This window comes from Prionailurus viverrinus, chromosome C1 (assembly GCF_022837055.1).
Source record: "Prionailurus viverrinus isolate Anna chromosome C1, UM_Priviv_1.0, whole genome shotgun sequence".
Classification (NCBI taxonomy): domain Eukaryota; kingdom Metazoa; phylum Chordata; class Mammalia; order Carnivora; family Felidae; genus Prionailurus; species Prionailurus viverrinus.
In genome coordinates, this window is record NC_062568.1 from 50,626,581 (window position 1) to 50,647,225 (window position 20,645).

Consider the following 20,645-nt stretch of genomic DNA (forward strand, 5'->3'; position numbering starts at 1 on the left):
AACATAGATGAAGAACACTTTCACTTTCTAGTTTTTTAGGCACCTTCTTCACTTACAATGAAAGCTGCACATGTAGCATATGCTGCTGCTACCAGAACTGGGAGATTATGTCGCCAGTCCATGGTGACGTGAGTCCCACAAAACCTCTGCTGGGGATACCTTTCACTCGTCATCCATGGACATTAACAGAAGGGGCCATGGTTGGCTGGGGGGTGTACTGTTGTTAATGATGTGTAGGAAACATCATTAGACACCCATGTAATTGACACTCTCTATTCATTAAGACCGACTACAATACTAAATATATATTTCATAAAAACTGGCAAGAAGATTAACTCCCAGCCTCTTATGACCTATTCATAATATAATTTTTTCCTTAAAAATTATTTATTTTATGATCTCTGAGCTTCGGCGAACTTTAAATCATTATAAGGAATGGCTAATACTTTTTTTTCTTTGATTTTCCATTAAATTAAAAAGCCTTGGGGCGCCTGGGTGGCGCAGTCGGTTAAGCGTCCGACTTCAGCCAGGTCACGATCTCGCAGTCCGTGAGTTCGAGCCCCGCGTCAGGCTCTGGGCTGATGGCTCAGAGCCTGGAGCCTGCTTCCGATTCTGTGTCTCCCTCTCTCTCTGCCCCTCCCCCGTTCATGCTCTGTCTCTCTCTGTCCCAAAAATAAATAAACGTTGAAAACAAAAAAATTTAAAAAAAAAAAAAAAGCCTGACTCATTTAAGCATTTGCAATATCTAACCTGGTAGAGCTAAAACAATTCACTGATAACAGACACTATCATCTGGTAATTATGCATTCCAAATCCTAAATTCTTAGAGCAATCGTGTCTGATTTTCTGAAATGACCTGTTAATGATACAAATAAAAAATAATCAATGGCTCCAAACAGAGGCCTCACCTTTATTTATTTTTATGTTTTGAGAGAAAGAGAGAGAGAGAGAGCAGGGGAGGGGCGGAGGGAGAGGGAGAGAGAATCCCAATTGGGCTCCATGTTGCCAGCACAGAGCCTGATGTAGGGCTTGATCCCATGACCCTGGGTCATGACCTGAGCTGAAATCAAGAGTTGGATGCTCAACCAACCGACCCACTAAGGTGCCCCTAGAAGCCTTACTTTTAAAAATGCAGATCCTTGGGCCTAATCCCAGAACTACAGAAACTGTCTCAACAGGGTGGTCTCAGTCTCATATATTGTAAAAAAAAAATTCTCTAAAATATGTAAATATAAGAGTAATTATCAAAACAAACAAACAAATAAAATCCAGTCAGCTGGTCATAAACTTAGCCTATTATATAATGTTACCTTAAAATAAGTAATATGACTGGGCAATAGTAACTCCTGTTTTTAAAAAAAAAAAGCTATTGGAGGTGTCTGGGTGGCTCAGTTGGTTAAGTGTCCAACTCCTGGTTTTGGCTCAGGTCATGATCTCATGGTTTGTGAGATGGAGCTCCAGGTTGTGCTCTTCCCTGGTAGCACGGAGCCTGCTTGGGATTCTCTTTCTCCCTCTTTCTGCCCCCCCCCCCCGGCTTAGAATAAATAAATAAACTTAAAAACAAAATTTAAAAAGTTATTGAAAACAATAATTTGAAAAGATATATTCACCTCTATGTTTAATGCAGCATTATTTACATAGCCAAGGCATGGAAACAACCCGTGTCCATCTATAGACAAATGGATATGGAAGATGTGGTATACAGACACAGACACACATACCTACATACATACACAATGGAATATTACTCAGCCATAAAAAGCATGAGGCTGTGCCATTTGAGACAACATGGATGAATCTAGAGGGTATTGTGCTAAGTGAAATAAACCAGAGAAAGACCAATACCATATGATTTCACTCATAAGTGGAATCTAAAAAAAAACAAACCCATAAGAAACAAACAAAAAAACTCAAGACCCCAAATGAATTTACAAACAAAAATCAGAATCAGAGATTATAAGTACAGAGAACAAACTGATGGCTGCCAGAGAAGAGTGGGGTGGGACATTGGGTAAAATGGGCAAAGGCCAGTGGGAGGCACAGGCTTCCAGTTGTGGAATAAGTAAGTCACAGGGACAAAAGGCCCTAGCATAGGGAATACAGTCAATGATTTTAATAGCAATGTATGGGGACAGATGGTAGCTACATTTCTGGTGAACATAGCATAATTTACGAAGTTGTCGAATCATTGTGTTGTACACCTGAAACTAATTTAACATTGTGTGTCAACTATACTCAAATAAAAAATAAATAAAATAAAATAAAATGTTACCTCCCACCCCCAACAATATTTTTAATATGTGTGCAGGACACTCCCAATGCTTTGCTTTTGTCTGATGCCATTTCCTTCATAAGCCTCAAGTCATTTATTCCACCATATAATCACCATCAGCAGCAAGCAGAAAAGTCTGTGTTCTTAGCTCCCCCCTGCCACCTTTGGACCATCCCTCTTCCACTCTCAAGATCTACTCTTCTTGGGAGACACGGAGCTCCCCACTATACTACTTTCTTTCTTTGTCACCTCCCAACCTCATGATTATTCCTTCATAGTTCTCAAGACCTCTGGAGCCTGGTTCCCAATCTGCCTCTCCATGCCAATCCCTCATTCATTTATTCATTCAAATATATTCTGAGCCATACCATATGTGAGGTATTGTGGGAGGTGCTAGGGGTACATTATTGAATGAAATAAAATCCCAGTTTTCAGGGAGCTTACAGGTCAGTGACAATCAAGAGAGGAAGGGGATACAGATATGAACAGATAAATATGTAACCTGTCAGGTCGTGGTTAATGCTTTAGAGACAAATAAAATGAGGTACATAGACAATGAGTGATGAGGATATGCAGGGTAGGTCAGAGAAGGCTATGCAAAGGCTACATTTGGAAATGAGTCAAATGTATGAGCAAACCTGGGGATGCCTAGAATGAAAAGCAAGTGAGGCTAAAAGGGTCCAAAACATAAAGGCCTTGAGGTGGGAGCACAACTGAGGAAAAATGCTAGATCTAAGTGAAGGAGAACAAGGCAGGAAACAGAATCAGAGAGGTAGGCAGAACCAGATAATGAATGACCCTGTAGGCAATGGTCAGCAATTTAAGTATTATTTAGAAACAGATGGGGACCAATGAAGGGTTTGGAGCAGTGGAGTGGCTTGCTCTGACTTAGGCTTTGAAGGGATCACTCTGACTACTTTGTAAAAATATGACCTGTATGTCAGGCAACAGAAGCAGGGAAACCAGTTGGAAGACTATGGGCATCATCCAGGTGAGAAACGATGGTAGCTCAGACCAGAGTGGAGAGGGAGTAGGTGGTAAGCAGTGGTCAGAACCCAGGTACATCTGAAGGTAGAACCAATAGGATTCACTGAGGGTTTGGAAGCAGGTGTGAGAAAAAAACAAGAAGGATGACTCCTGGTGAGGTTTCTGGCTGTACCAAAAGGAAGGACAGAGTTGCTGCTGACTGAGATAAGGAAGACTGGGAAGGGGCAGATTTGAGAGGGAAATTAGGAATTCAGTTTTGGACATGTTAAGTGTGAGATGCCTTCTTTTTTTTAATTTTTTTTTAATGTTTATTTTTGAGAGAGAGAGAGAGAGAGAGAGAGAGAGAGAGAGAGAGAATGAGTGGGGGAGGGGCAGAGAGAGAGGGAGACACAGAATCCGAAGCCAGCTCCAGGCTCTGAGCCATAAGCCCAGAGTCCAACATGGGGCACAAACCCATGAACTGTGAAATCATGACCTGAGCCGAAGTCGGATGCTTAACCAACTGAGCCACCCAGGCACCCCGAGATGCCTTCTTAACGTCCAAGTGGAGATCACCCTTGGTAACTTCAATATCACTGTGGTTGACTTGATATCCAGGATCAGGGCTGACAATTCAAATGCCTTCTGGGGCCAGGCAGGAAACATATGTATTGAAATACAATAAGGAGAGGTAGGGGACTGTGGCTGATCACAGGGTATATGCCCCATCTAAAGGGGAAGCTACTCCTGAGCCCAGTTTAGTGTTGCCATTTGCAATCTGGGCTCAGTATTCCTAGATTTTCCAATTTCTTAACAGAAAGAAGAATCTGGAATAACAAATAAATCTTCGGAAAATAAAAAAAAAGTTCCACAACCTACTATATTCTAGAAGTGTTCAGTTAAAGTTGTAACTCACTCGTTACATTAGTTGCCTGATGTATATTAATATACATTAATTTATTAACGCATATTGCAAAAAGAGACCGTGTTTAGCATTTCTCTAACTTCTTTGACAATAAAATTCTCTTTTTCATGCAACATCAAGGGGAAAGCATTCTTTGGCATACACTGGGAAATGCTGGTTTCTGTGTAGAACCTAGATGTCCTAATCAACTCCTTTATATCCTTTTTGAAAATTTTAGGGCATATATTTCTTGCAGCTTATGAATCATTATTGATCTCTCTCTTTGTTTTTGTCTCTCCCTCTCTGTCTCTCTTGCACACACACATACAGTTAATTTTGTTAGATGTTCTAACATCAAATATCAGTCTGGAATGAAATGTAAATGGAGCATTTACTAAAGTCTTCCAACTTGTTAAATACTAAGTGGAGTCTTGACCCTCTTGTGTTGATGAAGAAACACTCAGTGAAATCACAGGGGCAACTGAATCACTTCATTTCCTAGCTCCTCTCCCTCCTTCACCTGTTGTGCTACATAATTTTGCCACAGGAAGGATAGCCAATTACTACTATGCACTTGGCAGATGTTCTTTGTTTTACTTATCTCTGAGGAAGGAAGAAGGGAGAGGACAAATAAATCTGGAATGGCAAATCTGTAGTACGAAGACAAGACTAATACCATTGCAGCCTTTAAAAATATCTTGTAGGATATATTAAAATATTTGAGGTGCAAGGCTTGTCTCTGAAGAATTAGAGTGTGTCTTCTGCTTAAAAGAGTTTGCAACACAGTTTAGGAGATCTGTACACAAAAAGATAAACAATATGAAAATGTCAAATATTGTCAAAAACTTCTATAAAAGTTCAGAGAAGGGAGAGGGCAACATGAGGTCGCATGGTCAGTGGAAGTTCACGTGGGCCAGTCCTTGAAGCACAGGGAGGTATCAGGTCAAGATAAGTGTAGTGGGAATATTCTGTGCAGGAAAGACAAGAACAGAGACAGAGATAAGGCAGTTTTAGGAACGGTGCACACACGAGACTGTACAGAGTAGGAGGACAATGGGACGCTGAGGCTGGATCAGATCTTGGCGGTCATGGGATACCAAGTAAGGAAATCCGACCTTAACTATGTTGGTAAACAAGAGTCTTTGAAGGGTTGTGAGCATAAATCTGCCATGTTCAGGAAATTCAACCTCAGGCCATAAGGGAGACAGCGAGGCCAGAGTACTCTCCAGGATGCTGGGTGGAGGTGATGAGGGTCTGGGCTAGCGAGTGGACAGTGCAAATAGAAAGAAATGATCACATTATAAAGGATGAAATAATCAATAAAATTTGTTCACCTACTGAATGTGAGAGAATCAAAGGAGAAAGGAATGTCTTTGACCCTGGGCCCACAAGAGAATGATTATTCTGACAGCAAACGGGCTTATATGTATTAATTTAAGATGCAGTGGTAAATAAAAGTAGAAATGCCCAATCAATTAATTAGTGATCTAGAACCAGAATTTGGGAATGACAGGCAATGTGCATTAAGGCATGCTGAATTCTCAGCTATGTGCTAGATCATGTCCTATACGATCCATTTGCATGAATGATGGCCTTCATTTGCATAGATGTCAGTTAAACCAGAGAATGGTAACATCTAATGAAGACTAATTTATCACACCTCCTCTATGTCCCTTCACTATGAAAACAGCCACACACAAAAATAGGTGCATATAAAAACCAGTGCCTCATATTACATCACAGGATCACTCGAATTTCCGATTTCCATAAAAACCTGGATGTTAGTAAGTGATTGAGATAAGGAAGAAAAAACAGAACTACAATTGTTCTTTATTCTCTCCCCTGAGAGAGATGAACAACACACAAAACAGGAGACAGGAAGGAAGCAGAGACGAAAGTATTTTGGGGAGAATTTGCACTGAGATGAACAAAAACTAAACTCTCCTTAAAGACAACAACCATTTGAACATTGTCTCTTACTTTTCTAAAATTCATTATCAATTTACAGTCACGCTACTTTATTCCCATCATAAAACTTGTCATTCACAAGCCAGCCAGGAGTCCCATATTCTTCCTTCAGACTCCCTCTGCAGCCTCGGGTCTCAGTTTTTCCCTGTTGTTTTGCACGGCGGCCCTGGAGCTCAGGTGCAACAGGCAGATCAACAATGCATGACAGATGTTTCCGCAGCCCTCATCAGTCTTTTCCATTTGCCACAATTCTCCAGGGTGACCTGGGTCGATCCCATCCTTCCTGCAGCAGCCAGGAAGGCCACACTGCTTAAAATGTCTCTTGGTTGAAATGCCCAGGGCAAGGAAAAAATGGAGAAGCCATAACAAGAAAGGACAGAGAGGCAGGTAAAGGATAAACTGGAATTGCAAACTTAGAAAGCATCTCAACATGTAGTTGCTATTTAATATAAATGTACTTTCATTCATGGTGCTTTTGCTTTCTTTTACTATACGAACGCAGTGCAGTAAATGTATAATTGGGTGTAATCACAGATTTAGTTAATGCTATAACTGCTTCTCATGAACAGAACGTAGATGTCCTGTTTGAACTCTATAACGCAGGGCACCAGTGTCAAAAATATCTGCAGGAGAAATATCTGCCTTAGAATCTATGAAAGATACGCATGTAAGGAATCTCTGATTCTTACAGATTCCCCATGAATCTCTTGTTAGAAATGGGAGGAGGGGGTGCTGGGAAGGTAGACAGACTGAAAGTTCCCTAAGGGACCCCACTCCCTCAACAGTGCTTCCCCACCATCTAGAAGAATGAATTCACACCTGGATTGGCTGTCTCAAGACCCAAGCCTATGCTATGGACCATGAATGAACTCATGTTCATAGTGCTACAAACTAGACAATATACCTTGAACACACAGAATAGGGAGGAAAACTCCTGCAAGAATAATTTACTCAGTGAATATCCTTCACAAGGGAAATTTTTATAAACAGTTAACTAAACCTGTTTACTGTGAATTTCCATTTACACAACAAAAAATCCTATCACAAGATAATGTCATAATGGCAAAGAGCAATACTGAGACATGTGCTGGGCAAAACAGCTGCCTGTTTGGGAAATGAAGAAAATCCATATGGCTGCTTCCCCCACAACCTTGGCACATAGAACAGCCACTGACGTAGCAACAAAGTACCTCCATAAACAAAAACAATGTACAGAATTGGCTCAATGGGATAATTAAACAAGAATTTATTTTCTCTATTGGCTCTAAGCATTACCTGAGCTCTCACTGCTCTTAATTCCCCAACGCTACGATTTTATTTGTATCCTAATTCCTGAATCTGACTGTTAACCAGATTCCACGAAACCCAAACAGAAGTTTGTGCGGGACAGGCCAGTGACAGACTTGTAGGAAGAAGGCCTTTGGCAGGCTCACATCCCTTTCCACCTCCACGAATAGACAGCAGAGCATTTAAGCTCTGAAGCAGTTCCCCCTCTTCAGGTGCCCAGAGAGGAGGAAAGCAGGGCTTCTCCTAGCCACCCTGCCTGTGGTCTACACTCTCAAAAAGGATCCTAAATAACAGAGAAACAAGAACAGGATCTTCATGGCATCATCACATAGATCTACAGAAAACAGTGAGCCTTCCTGTGGAATAAAAATCTTCACAACAAAATTTCAGGATTAATCAGCAAGCCCACCATATCCTAATGGTACTGTATTTGCATAAGATAACAAAGTGCACTTTGGACCATATTCTCTTACCTGCCGACTGTCCCTATGGGAGGGTGTTGAAGAAGAGGCACTTCTGTGGGTTGGAGTGGATGTTTTATGAGCAGGGGATATGCCCTTCTCGTCTGAACTCATAGCTGCAGTTGGAGTCTAGTTGTATGCGCTTAAGACCATCCCAGTCGTGTCTCCAATTCACAGACAAAGAAGTAGATGAGTTTTCAGCTTCAGTTCCATTTCATGAATCAGGTTTGACTAGAAAACAGAAGGCAAATAGTGAAGGTGTCCAAAATACCTACAAGCAAAAGAAGCAAGAAAACCTCATGTAATTAAAATACAAATACAAAGTCATTATATTTAGGAAAAATACCAACACGTAGTGAGAGGAAGAACTCTGACACATTAGGAAATACTTCTTCTTCCTCTAGATTTTACGTGGAGGCTAAAGGTGTTAATATGAAAAAGAAGGCTGTCAACAAGGAAAATGGAAAGAAACCACATGCCAAGGTCATATTCTTCCCTACCATTCTCTTTGTTTTAAAGCAGATTACATGGTCCCTCAGGCCAAAGTACCCAAAGTACGTCAGTTTCTTCCCCTGAAAGTTAAATTTCCCTGCCCAATGGATCATAAGAGCTCAGCCCATGTCTGTCTTCAGTTGAGTTCAGCCAAGTCATGTATGTGATGTTAAATCCAACACAAAACAGATACAAAGGGCAAAAGGGTTCCCACATTTTATGCATTGTGTGATCCAGCATTTAGGAAGGATCAAGAATACACATACTCAGTTATTTGCACCTCAAGATCACAGCACATCTACATATGATTCTCAGCTCAGAAAACAACAGGCTTTCAAGTACCTACAGATTGACAGGCATGTTCTGAAACCGGATAATGCTCAGATTTCCTTCCATTTATCCTCAACCAAGAGCCACTTCATTTTTCACTTGGATTCAAATAAAGAAAGCCTGCATTGTAAGTACTAGGACCAAAAACTTATCCCTGAAAGAAGCATCGTTCAATTGGCAACACAGGTTGTTAAAAACTAATTTTTTAGGGGAGCCTGGGTGGCTAGGTTGGTTGAGTGTCTGAATATTGATCTCTGCCTAGGGCATGATCCCAGGGTCGTGGGATCAAGCCCTGCATCAGGCTCTGCACTGAGCATGGAGCCTGTTTAAGATTCTCTCTCTCCCTCTGTCCCTTTCCCCTGTTCACACACTCTCTCTCTAAAATTAAAAAAAAAGAGGGGCGCCTGGGTGGCGCAGTTGGTTGAGCGTCCGACTTCAGCCAGGTCACGATCTTGCGGTCCGTGAGTTCAAGCCCCGCGTCAGGCTCTGGGCTGATGGCTCAGAGCCTGGAGCCTGTTTCCGATTCTGTGTCTCCCTCTCTCTCTGCCCCTCCCCCGTTCATGCTCTGTCTCTCTCTGTCCCAAAAATAAATAAACGTTGAAAAAAAAAATTTTTTTTTTTAAAAATTAAAAAAATTAAAAAGCGCCTTGGTGGTTCTGTTGGTTAAGTGACTGACTTTGGCTCAGGTCATGGTCTAGTGGTTTGTGGGTTCCAGCCCCACATCAGGCTCTGTGCTGACAGTTCAGAGCCTGGAGCTTGCTTCGAATGCTGTGTCTCCCTCTCTCTCTACCCCTCCCTCACTCATGCTCTTTCTCTCAAAAATAAACATTTAACAAAATAATAAATTAAAATTAAAAGAAAAAATTTTAAGGTAAGCATGACGGTGTAAGATGAAAAGCTTACCCAAAGTTTTCTTCATCCAAGAAAACAGAAAACCAAATTCTAGACCCTATTTTAATGACAGTACTCCTTGAAGGAAGCACAGAAGACTTTGGTAAGTTCTATAGGGAAGGTTGGAAAAGAAAGCTCCTGGCAATGATCAGAAAGCAATCTTAAGGCTAAAGAAAAATGGTACCTGAACTTGAGTCCAGAGGAAGAGACAGTCAATCAAGAAATCAAAAAAGAATAAAGATGTCTGAAGATACATGGTGAAAGGAACTCGATGGGTCTGGAGGTCTGAGGTATCCCTGATCCAGTGTGTTTGAGCTGAGGTCTGAAGGAGAAGCACGAGTTAAGCAGGTGCCTGGATATTTGGCTTGGTATGATCAAGAAATTAGTGCTGCCCATCATGATCAGAGAGTGGCATGATGGGTCAGAGAGAGGCAGGGGCAAGGCCTTGTCAGCCATGTTCAACTTTTCTATTTTTATCATTAAGGCATAAGAAGCCATAAAGGAGTGTGCTATAACCAGATTTGTGTGTTTAAAAGGATACTTTGAAGGGCACCTGGGTGGCTCAGTCGGTTAAGTGTCTAACTCTTGGTTTCTGCTCAGGTCATGATCTTGCGGTTCGTGAGTTTGTTTGAGCTCTGCATTGGGCTCTGTGTTGGCAGTGTGGAGTCTGTTTGGGATTCTCTCTCTTTCTCTCTCTCTGCCCCCACCCCTGTTAAAATAAATAAATAAACATTAAAATAAATAAATAAATAAAAGGATACTTTGATAGCCACGAGGAGAACCAAATTGGGGAAATACAGAAGGTGAGGGAGACCCAATCAGGAAGCAAGAGATAATGGATTAGAGAGCTGGCAAGAAATTCAGCATCCAGTCTTGTCAGCTGTAACAGGGTATGAAGGGGGGCAGTGGGGAAAAGGAGAAGACAGGGTTGAGGAAGACTCCTAGGTTTCTGGTATTCTGAGTGAGGTCTGGCCAAAGGAAATCAGGATTGGCAGAAAGGCACGAGTATGGTTTCAACCCAATGAGTTTCAGGTATAACTGAGGCATTCAAATGGAGATAAACACTTGGAAATGTAGTCCCTAGCTCAGAGAAATTTAGGCTATAGACAAATGTTTAAAGATTATGTTTCTGATATGTGTTGTATGATTTATGTACAGATCATATAAACTCTGCAAGTGCAGGTACATTTTATACAGGCCTACAAATAGTTATTATTTTCTAAATCTGCAACAGTACGTTAATGGATTATGTGACCCTGGATGTGTTAATCAGGATAGTAATGGCTACCTGGTTACAGAGAAGATTCAAAAGAACAATCCCAATAATTAAAAGGCAAATTATTTTAAATTGGGAGACCTGGACTCTCTAGCGAATAAAACTTAAAATCCTTTCTTCAGATTTCAACTTCATTGTCACCACCACTTATCCCCCAAATTGGAAAACTTTCTCTGGAAACAAAATTAGTCTTCGGACTAACAGAAATGTAAAGAGCTGCAGTGCTCTTTCCTTGGCTGGAGATCAGCTTGCATTGAGTATTGTCAAAAGGCAGTGATATGCCGACAGGCAATAGATGATCATCCAATCCTTTTGTTTTGTGAAGGTAGTCTAATTAAAGCGTGACTGAAATTTCTCAAGCCAAGCTGTGATACCAGCAAACAGAAAGCAAGAACACTGCTCAGGTCTCTGACTTGAAGTACTTTCTGGTCCAAGATGTCTTACAAGCCGCTGATACTTGAGCTAAAAGTATGGAGGTTCTGTGAGGTATTCACGTGTCCCCAAGGGATGAGGTTGAAACAACCAAACCAATTAGACTGTTATCCATTTGGAAGTAAATTCAATCCAAGCTACATCAAGAGCCAACATTTCCTCTTTTGAACTTTTTCTTTTGATTTTTAAAAAAATTTTGTTAATGTTTTTTAATTTATTTTTGAGGCAGAGAGAGAGCATGAGCAGGGGAGAGGCAGAGAGAGAGGGAGACACAGAATCCAAAGCAGGCTCCAGGCTCCAAGCTGGGGCCCGAACCCACGAATCGTAAGATCATGACCTAGGCCAAAGTCAGACACTTAACTGACTGAGCCACCCAGGCTCCCCTTGAACTTTTTTTTCTTAACTGCGCCCAACTCCCAACTGCACTTTCCCCATTAATACATACCAAATGCTAATACCTTGGTTTTTAATTTAAAATGACATTTTCAGGGTAAGTTGTTGATGATGAAAACGCAATCTTTTGGTTGAATTACAGTTATGAATATCTTGAAGAATACCAAGAATAAGAAAAGGCGATTTAGAGAATTTAATTCACTCTAAGAATCATTAAAAAAAAAAATTTTTTTTAACATTTATTTCTGAGAGAGACAGAGAGCAAGCAGGGGAGGGGCAGAGAGAGAGGGAGACACAGAATCAGAAGCAGACTCCAGACTCTGAGCTGTAAGCCCAGAGCCCAACACGGGTTTTGAACCCAGACCACAAGATCATGACCTGAGCTGAAGTCAGACGCTTAACGGATGGAGCCACCCAGGCGCCCTAAGAATCATTTTTGACATTACTGTTGTTTTATTAATTTCTGATTTTTTTTAACAAAGAGGATTTTGCGTACCTAAAGTTGAGTGAGATGACCTTTAAAGTTCATTCCAATCTGATTATCAATCAAGTGTTTAATCACCTGCTCTATTTCAAAGTGTATTACAAAAGTAAGTCTAAATTCTATTAGTAGGCTATACCTATTTACTCTTTACTCCTAAAGTATAAGAATTAGTGTGACATTAAAAAAAATTACTTCATCTCTATCAAAGCACATTTTCAGAAATTGCCTAAACAAAATCCCAAGGTAAAGAAAGACCATAGATTTTATTTTGTTTAGTTTTTTGAAAGACCATAGATTTTAAAATCAATACCAACATAATTTCTATACTCAATGAGAAAAATATTGTTGCTGCAAATAACAGCAATACAAGAGCTGAACATCTGATTTTCCTGTCTTCTTCCCCATTCATATCAGTGGGATCACTACAATTGTTTGTAAGTGCTATAACACTTGCATTTACACTGAGTGACATAAAATTGAGATTTACGACCTAGAGACCTGACTAAAGCATGAGGTGGCAAGGAAGACTTCTACAAGCTGCTGTTCACAAGCATTATAAATTGTATGTGTTCAGAAAAACATCTGGAACTTGACTATGTCAGCGGGGCTGAGTTGTGACGTGTAATATACAACCACAAAATCTCAAGGGCTTACCAGAAAGGTTTATTTACATGTTTTATTTACATGTCCTGTAGAGTTCAGCTGCAGCTCTACCCTGTATCAACCCCCAAGTGATGAAGGGAAAACAGCGAAGGTAGAACCATGAGACAGTTCTTAGGTCCAGATGGAACATGTCACTTTCACTCACATCTTATTGGCCAAAACAGGTCACATGGCCAAACTGAGGTTGATGATGCATGAAAGTATAAAGCATCCAATATAAGGCAACAAAAAATACTTGGGGCAATAATCTACTATATTCACCATAGAAAAAGATTAAAAGCTCAGATATAAATATTTTAATTGACTCTAGTTTCGTCAACCTAAAAAAAACCCTAGTTAACATTTGATTCTATTTTAACCAAAGTAGGAAAATAATGTCCAATCTATCTGCAATATGCTTTTTTCAACCAACAATATATTGGTAACAGCCTTCTTTGTGAACAAAGGAGCTTTAGTATCATGGCTCTTAATCACTACGCATGAGGCCACCACGTGGATATACCATGATACGTTTATATTCTGTATATTTTGAAACAATGAAATTTATCATGGGAGAGTTCATAATAATTCCGTTTGCGTTTGATTATTATATAAAATGACCCTCTTCATTCATTTCAATACTTTTTTGCTTTATTTGGTATCATCTGCTCTCTTTCTGGTTGCAAGTGATTAGTGAAATTCGTCCATCCTTTTACATTTAAAGTTTCTGTATCACTTTGTATTATGTATTCCTGTAGTAAAGATCATGTTGAGTTGTTAAAAAAAATCTAATATTAGCGATATTTTTCCCATTTCCATTTAATATTATAACTAATAGTTGGCCTTATCCCTGCCAAATCATGCTACACTTCCTATTTTATGGTTCTTTGTTTCTTTCAATGCCTGATGGCTTTTCCTTTATAATCTGCTTTTCCTTATAATACTGATTTTAAGATGGTTTTAACTGAGTTTTACATTTGCCATTGCTGTGAAAGATAAAATTTCCCTTGTAACGTTCTGTTTCCCTTCAAGTTTCTCTAAATCCTGCTGGAACCTACAGTCTGTATGTGACAGTCAAGAGTAAAATGGTATCCTTCTAGTCGCCCCTGCAATATAAAACCTGCCCCACACCACCCCACCTCAAAACTTTCTTTTCCTAGTCCTTTTCCCAATCTTGGTGATTTAATTTGAAGTTTTAGAGAATTACACTTAGTATTCTAACACAACATGGAGGAGCTGATACCACTTCTGACTGGGGCCAACCAGAATCTCCAAGTGTGAAGACAGCCTGGAAGAATTAAGTAATACTTTTTCTGCTCTTTCTCAAATAGCCTCCTTTTCTGCAACAGCAGCTGAGGTTTGCCACAATCAAGACCTGGCTCAGTCACTATTTTCCTGAATTTGGGATGCAGCCTTCATAAAATTAGGGTCTAGTCCTTCATGGTTTTGACATTAGGTTGTGTTTTAAATTAGTATCTGGGTTGTTGATGGTTTGTCTTTTTCAACATCTGCATGACTATTTACAGAGAATCAAGAGGAGCCACAGTAAATGTGGCACAAGCCACAGGGACAGGGCAATCCTATCATCAACTGATCTTATCAGTGCAAATGTCATTGTACTGCTGGATGGAATAAACTAGTTTTCCGATCAAGATCATCACCAGAGCAATGAACGCCTATTATCATTATATATTACAGTCATTACAATGTCATTTACATTAGTTTTTTTTTTTTCCCTTATAGAGAGAGGGTAGGGAATCTTTTTATTTCTAAGGTCATTAACGCACAAAAAGAAAAAGAAAATCAAGGAATGCTTTCATGAAGATAAGCCAATCACTTCTAAAAGAAAAAAAAGATGGTGGTATAAGATATTTGATAAACATTTTCCTAGAAAATGACTAAAAGGCAGAGGTTAAAAGGATTTTTAAAAAAAATTAAAAAATCAAGTACTTTCACTAAAGAATAAATGCCATGAGGCACCTGGGTGGTTCAGTCGGATAAGCGTCCAACTTCAGCTCCGGGTATGATCTCACTGTGAGTTCGAGACGCACATTGGTCTCCAGGCTGACAATGCAGAGCCTGCTTGGTATTCTCTCTCTCTTCCTCTCTCTCTGCCCTTCCCCTACTTGTGCACGCTTTCTCTCTCTCTCAAGAAACAAACTTAAAAAAAAAAAAAAGAATAAATGCCATAAAATGTAAGGAATCACTTTACTCACAACCAAACCATGATGTATGAAACCAAATATATCTCCCTTCTTAAGACAGTGAAGTGGTATTAAAAGAAAAAAGGCGGGCAAACTCCACCTATTTTCTCTAGATAAGAGAGGCGAGGAGCAAGAAGCCCAGGGAAAAGCCTCACCACAGATTAACAGTGTTCCTAGGCCTGGAGGCACAGCTCTCCTGGCACTCAAGAACATGGCCCTGCCTTATCTTTTGCTGCTTTCCTTGGTCCTGGCTTCCAAAGAGCATCATGGACATGTTCCAAAGCACCCCCAAAATACAGCTTTCCCTGCCAAGATGGCTTCTGGCGCACTTATTTAAAAAACTAACGAGGAAAAGAGCATACAAACAGACTTCTCTTATTGTGACTGATGAAAACTCCGGTCACTCTCTACTCACTCTCCTAAGATCCTTTACCAAGGAAATGAACAGGACGGACCTACATTCTACAACATCACTTAGACCTCCAGGGTGAGTTTACAGAGGATGTGAATGCTAATTAAGTAAAGAACTATAGAAATGACCCCTGAAAGTATAGTCTTTGAATGCTAATTAACTAAACACTAAAGAAGCAAAGGATAACTGGCATAAATATTCTTTTGACAAGGAACAGATCTCATTTAAAGAAAAATAAAGTTAAAAAAAAAGTGTGTGTGTATAAAACACTATAAAATATATTCCCCCAATAGGAGAGCAAATTACTATGTGCAAGAGGTAACTAGAGGGCTGATCTGGAATGCTAATCCTAGTAAAAGAGAGGGCAGCTTTAGAGCACCTCTGTTTCACACTTTCACAAATCAAAAAAAAAAAAAATTCTCCGAATAAGAAATAAGACAGGTTCAGAAGCAGTGGGAACTAGTAAAGGTAAGGAAGAAATAAAGGCAACAAATGATGACACCATCATTTTAAAATAATTAAAATGATATTAATGAAACACTGAACACTTCTGCAGAAAAACCTAGTCAAGAGGTAGGTTTAAAAGATAAAGTTTACGGGGCGCCTGGGTGGCTCAGTTGGTTAAGCATCCGACTTCGGCTCAGGTCATGATCTCGCGGTCTGTGAGTTCGAGCCCCGCATCGGGCTCTGTGCTGACAGCTCAGAGCCTGGAGCCTGTTTCACATTCTGTGTCTCCCTCTCTCTCTGACCCTCCCCCATTCATGCTGTCTCAAAAATAAATAAACGTTAAAAAAAAATAAATAAAAAAAAATAAAAGATAAAGTTTAGGAAATCATCTTGCAAATGGAAAAAAGGGCAGGAAAAGTTAACAGATAACAGAACCTGAATCTACAGATATGGATCACCCTGAAGACAAAAACCAAAAAAGAAAAGGAATAGTATTCCAAAATATTCCTTAACATAAGGAAGACTTCAATTTGGAAAATAAAATCTTTAACAATATAAATAAGTATCTTTATCTGGAAAAAAAAAATATCAGGCAAAATTAGTAAAAAGCAAATCAAAATAAGATCTTAATGATACTGCTGAATTTCGATCACTCTTTGAAGCAATTCAATAAGTTAAATATTAATGAAACATTGGAAGCAAGCAGGGGTTAATCCTAGAAAAAGTTCAAAAATATACTCTCCTAAGTACATCTTAGGTTGAAGAAAAAATAAAGCACATTGATATTGTAGAACATTTGAAAACAGAGCAGAAACCAAAAGCATTCAGTCCTGTCCCTCACCTCCCTCCCCTTTCTTTCTGAATGATGGGAGTGCATTGTCCAGTTAACTCACAGGTGAAAGACTAGGGTAAAAGCAATCAAAGAATATGTTAGAAATGTTGAACATAGCTACAGCTATAATGAAAGGAAAATTCATGGTCTTAATCATTTCCATTATTAAACACAAAAGAATAAAAACAGGTCTCAAGGGTGGCTCAGCTGGTTAAGCATCCAACTCTTGATCTCAGCTCAGGTCTTGATCTCAGGGTCATGAGTTCAAGCCCCACGTTGAGCTCCCGTGCTGGGTGGGCAGCCTACTCAATAAATAAATAAATAAATGAACAAACAAAAATGCATTAATTTTATAATTTATGAAATTTGAAAAGCCAAGTATAAGAAAAATATAAACAAATAAACGTCTTAGATTTATCAACTAATTTACATTATTTACTTATACTTTCATTTCTAAATATGTAGAAAAACAGGAACCATAAGTACAGAAAGAAGGTTATAAAAAGTACATAACCAAGGAATAGAAGACACTAAGTTATTAGATAATTGTTGCAATCTATAATAAATAACTAAAACTAATAATAATCCAAAGGCTAAATATTCTACAATCATCTTGATTTTAAAAATACACCATTTAATATCCATTGCCAAATATTTAACAACTCTGAACAAATATTGGAATAGTTGCCTTTATTTTTATTAAAAAAATTTTTTTTAAGGTTTATTTATATTGAGGTGGGGGAAGCATAGAGAGATGGGGACAGAGGATCTGAAGTGGGCTCTGTGCTGTCAGAAGAGAGCCAAATGTGGATTTCAAACTCACGAACCCTGAGATCATGACCTGAACCAAAGTCAGATGCTTAACCAACTGAGCCACCCACACACCTCTTTTTTGTTGTTGTTATATTTATTTATTTTGAGAGAGAGAGACAGACAGACAGACAGAGAGACTGAGAGAGGGACAGAATCCCAAGCAGGCAGTGCAAAGCCTGATGTGGGGCTCAAACTCACGAACCACAAGATCATGACCTGAGCCATGATCAACAGTTGGATACTTAACTGACTGAGCTACCCAGGCACCTGGGAATAGTTGCCTTTCTATGTGCTATTGTTTATATATAAACGCATAAGCATACACACACAGACACATAAATCAATCTAGCATCAGGCTCAATGGTGAAACATCAGTACCATTTTCGTCAATGTCAACAACAAAATAATCATACTGGTTATTACCTTGTTAACACTGTTCTCTGAGAATGCTAACCAGGGAACAATATAATCGTTCATCTGAAATGCACATGAGGGGTGTCTGGACGGCTATCAGTTAAGCATTTGACTTTGGCTCAGGTCATGATCTCATGGTTTGTGAGTCTAAGCCCAGCATCAGGCTCTCTGCTGTCAGTGCAGAGCCCATTTTGGATCCTCTGTCCCCCTCTTTCTCTGCCCCTCCCCCACTTGTTCCCCCCAACCCCATCAAAAATAAAATGTAAAAAATAAAAAAGATTTTAAAAATTAAATGCACATGAGAATCAAATGAAAGTCAACCAGAAGGGGTGAAAAGAAAGCAAGCTTTCAGTAATGTAGCTGGTTGCATATCTATCTATTCATCCATCCATCCATCCATCCATCCATCCATCCATCTTCATTTTTTAAGTGAAAATAGCAAGTCTGAAAATGGTACATACTATATAATCCCAACTATATGACACTTTGGAAAAGGCAAAAATATGGGGACAGAAAAAAAAAGATGAGTGGTTGCCAGGGTTGGGAGTGGGAGAGTGGGAGGAAGGATAAAATAGGTGAAGCACAAAGGACAGTGTAACTATTCTACGTATGCTGTATTGGTGGATATGTGTCATATATTTGTCCAGACCACAGAATGTACGACACCAACAGTAAACCCTAACGTAAACTATGGACTTTAGGTGATAATGACCTGTCAGTGTAGGCTCATCATTGATTGTAATGGAGGTACCACTCTGGTGTGGGATGTTGACAATGGAAGAGGCTACGTGTGGGGAGCAGGAAGGATGTGGAAATCCTCTGTACTTTCTGCAATTTTACTTTTTGCAATTTTGTTGTAAACTTAAAATTGCTTTTAAAATAAAGTTTTAGCGGGTGCCTGGGTGGCTCAGTTGGTTAAATGTTGACTTCAGCTCAGGTCATAATCTCACAGTTCGTGAGTTCGAGCCCTGTGTCAGGCTCCATGCTGACAGTGATAAGCCTGCTTGGGATTCTCTCTCACTCTCTCTGTCCCTCCCTGTTTGTGCTCTCTATCAAAATGAATAAATAAACCTAAAAACAAATAATAAAGACATATAAACTCTGGATAAATAGAAATAAAACATGTTAAAATGTTCTATTTTATGTCTATTTCAAGTACAGAATCAAATGAGAAGGTTGTGGGGTGCCTAGGTGACTCAGTTGGTTAAGCAACTGACTCTTAATTTTGGCTCAGCACAGAATCTCATGGTTCATGAGATCAAGTCCTGAGTCAGGCTCTGCCCTGACAGCATGGAGCCTGCTTGGGATTCTCTCTCTCCCTCTTCCTCTCCCCCTCCCCCATTCTCTCTCTCTCAAAAACAAAAACCAAAAAACAAAATAATAATAAAAAGAGAAATTAAAAAAAAACAAACAAACCCAGCAGGCCAGATGTCCTACTTCCCATCCAGGAACTCTTTTGTTATTCATAGTGTATAGATGACAAAAGTAGGATTTAGGAGGTTTGTTAAACAGGGTCCTTAGTTTGGTTTCCAAATCTATTTGACCTCAAAGCCCATGAAACAAATTCTTTCACTGCTATTTACCCTTATTTTACTAATAAATCAATGAATAAATGAGAACTCCAGTTTTGTTTTGTTTTTTTTTTCCGGATGGTACATTACTGATGTACAATACAAATTTATAGAGGTTCTTAAATGATATGAAATGTATGGGGCATACAAGCATCATATTTTCCTAGGGAGATATTCAATAGCTTTCATCGGATTATCAAAAGGCTAAAAAAAGTACATCCTTGGGAGTTCATATTACTAAAAGGATTCTTACCAGTACAGGTTAAAAGACAATCCATGGGCACAAAAGCTGTACAACATATTTAACATAACGCAATCACAGGACATTTGATTTTGATGGGAGCATGTACCACAGCCAGTTTTGACAAGGCCATTTTGGTACCATCACCTCGATAATTTTGCCAATGCTAATTTTCTAAGATTTGTCAGCCACTTTTTCATTCATTATTTGGTTTCTGACTCTTGCTAACATGTTTTGAAAGGAAGCTTGGTAATGTCATAATTCATATTTTAACAGGAAAGATAATATTGGGAATTATGGTTCCCATGACTGCTAATAGGTACTGATTGTCAGCACAGTGGGGACTTTTTGGCAACAACAGGAAACATCAAAGATTTTGCCTCTGCCTTGTGATCTTAAATGATAATTCATTAATCCATGTTGAGTGTGTATAAACTTTTACTGAGACACCAAATGACTTGAGTAGCGGCAAATGTCCTGTTCTCTAGAGGAATTTCCTGTACTGAGCTATGCTGAAGAGTTGGCTTAAAGCCGACAAAATGGCTTAGGTTAAAAATGTTCCAGAAGTGATTCTGATACATTGCTACCAGAAATGTAAAATGGCAGACTGCTATTGAAAATGGTATGGTGACTCCTCAAAAAATTAACAATAAAATTATTATATGATTCAGCAATTCCAATTCTGGGTATACGCCCAAAAGAATGGAAGGCAGGGACTTGAACAGATATTTGTACACTGATATTCATAGCAGCATTATTCATAATAGGGAAAAGGTGAAAGCAACCCAAGTGTCCATCAGCAGATGGACGTATAAACAAAATGTGGTACATTTGTACAATGGAATAGAATTCAGCCTTAAGAAGAACGGAAATTCTGATACATGCTACAATGCGGATGAACCTCGAAGACATT

The 20,645-nt window shown here is 39.3% G+C and overlaps 1 protein-coding gene and 1 pseudogene across 12 annotated transcripts in view; both read right to left on the bottom strand.

Annotated features, from left to right (window-relative positions):
* OSBPL6 (oxysterol binding protein like 6) overlaps positions 1-20,645 on the bottom strand; it is a 216,115-nt gene that overhangs the window by 86,571 nt on the left and 108,899 nt on the right. For 11 of the 12 annotated variants that reach the window (XM_047872081.1, XM_047872079.1, XM_047872080.1 and 8 more), the window contains one exon: positions 7,871-8,089. In XM_047872081.1, coding sequence (XP_047728037.1) covers positions 7,871-7,972 — 102 coding nt within the window. In that variant the 5' untranslated portion in view covers positions 7,973-8,089. Of the gene's footprint in view, positions 1-7,870; positions 8,090-16,702; positions 16,754-20,645 lie in introns of those variants that run through there. The other variant, XM_047872082.1, reaches the window with a different exon arrangement.
* LOC125174112 (uncharacterized) lies at positions 15,456-15,560 on the bottom strand (annotated as a pseudogene).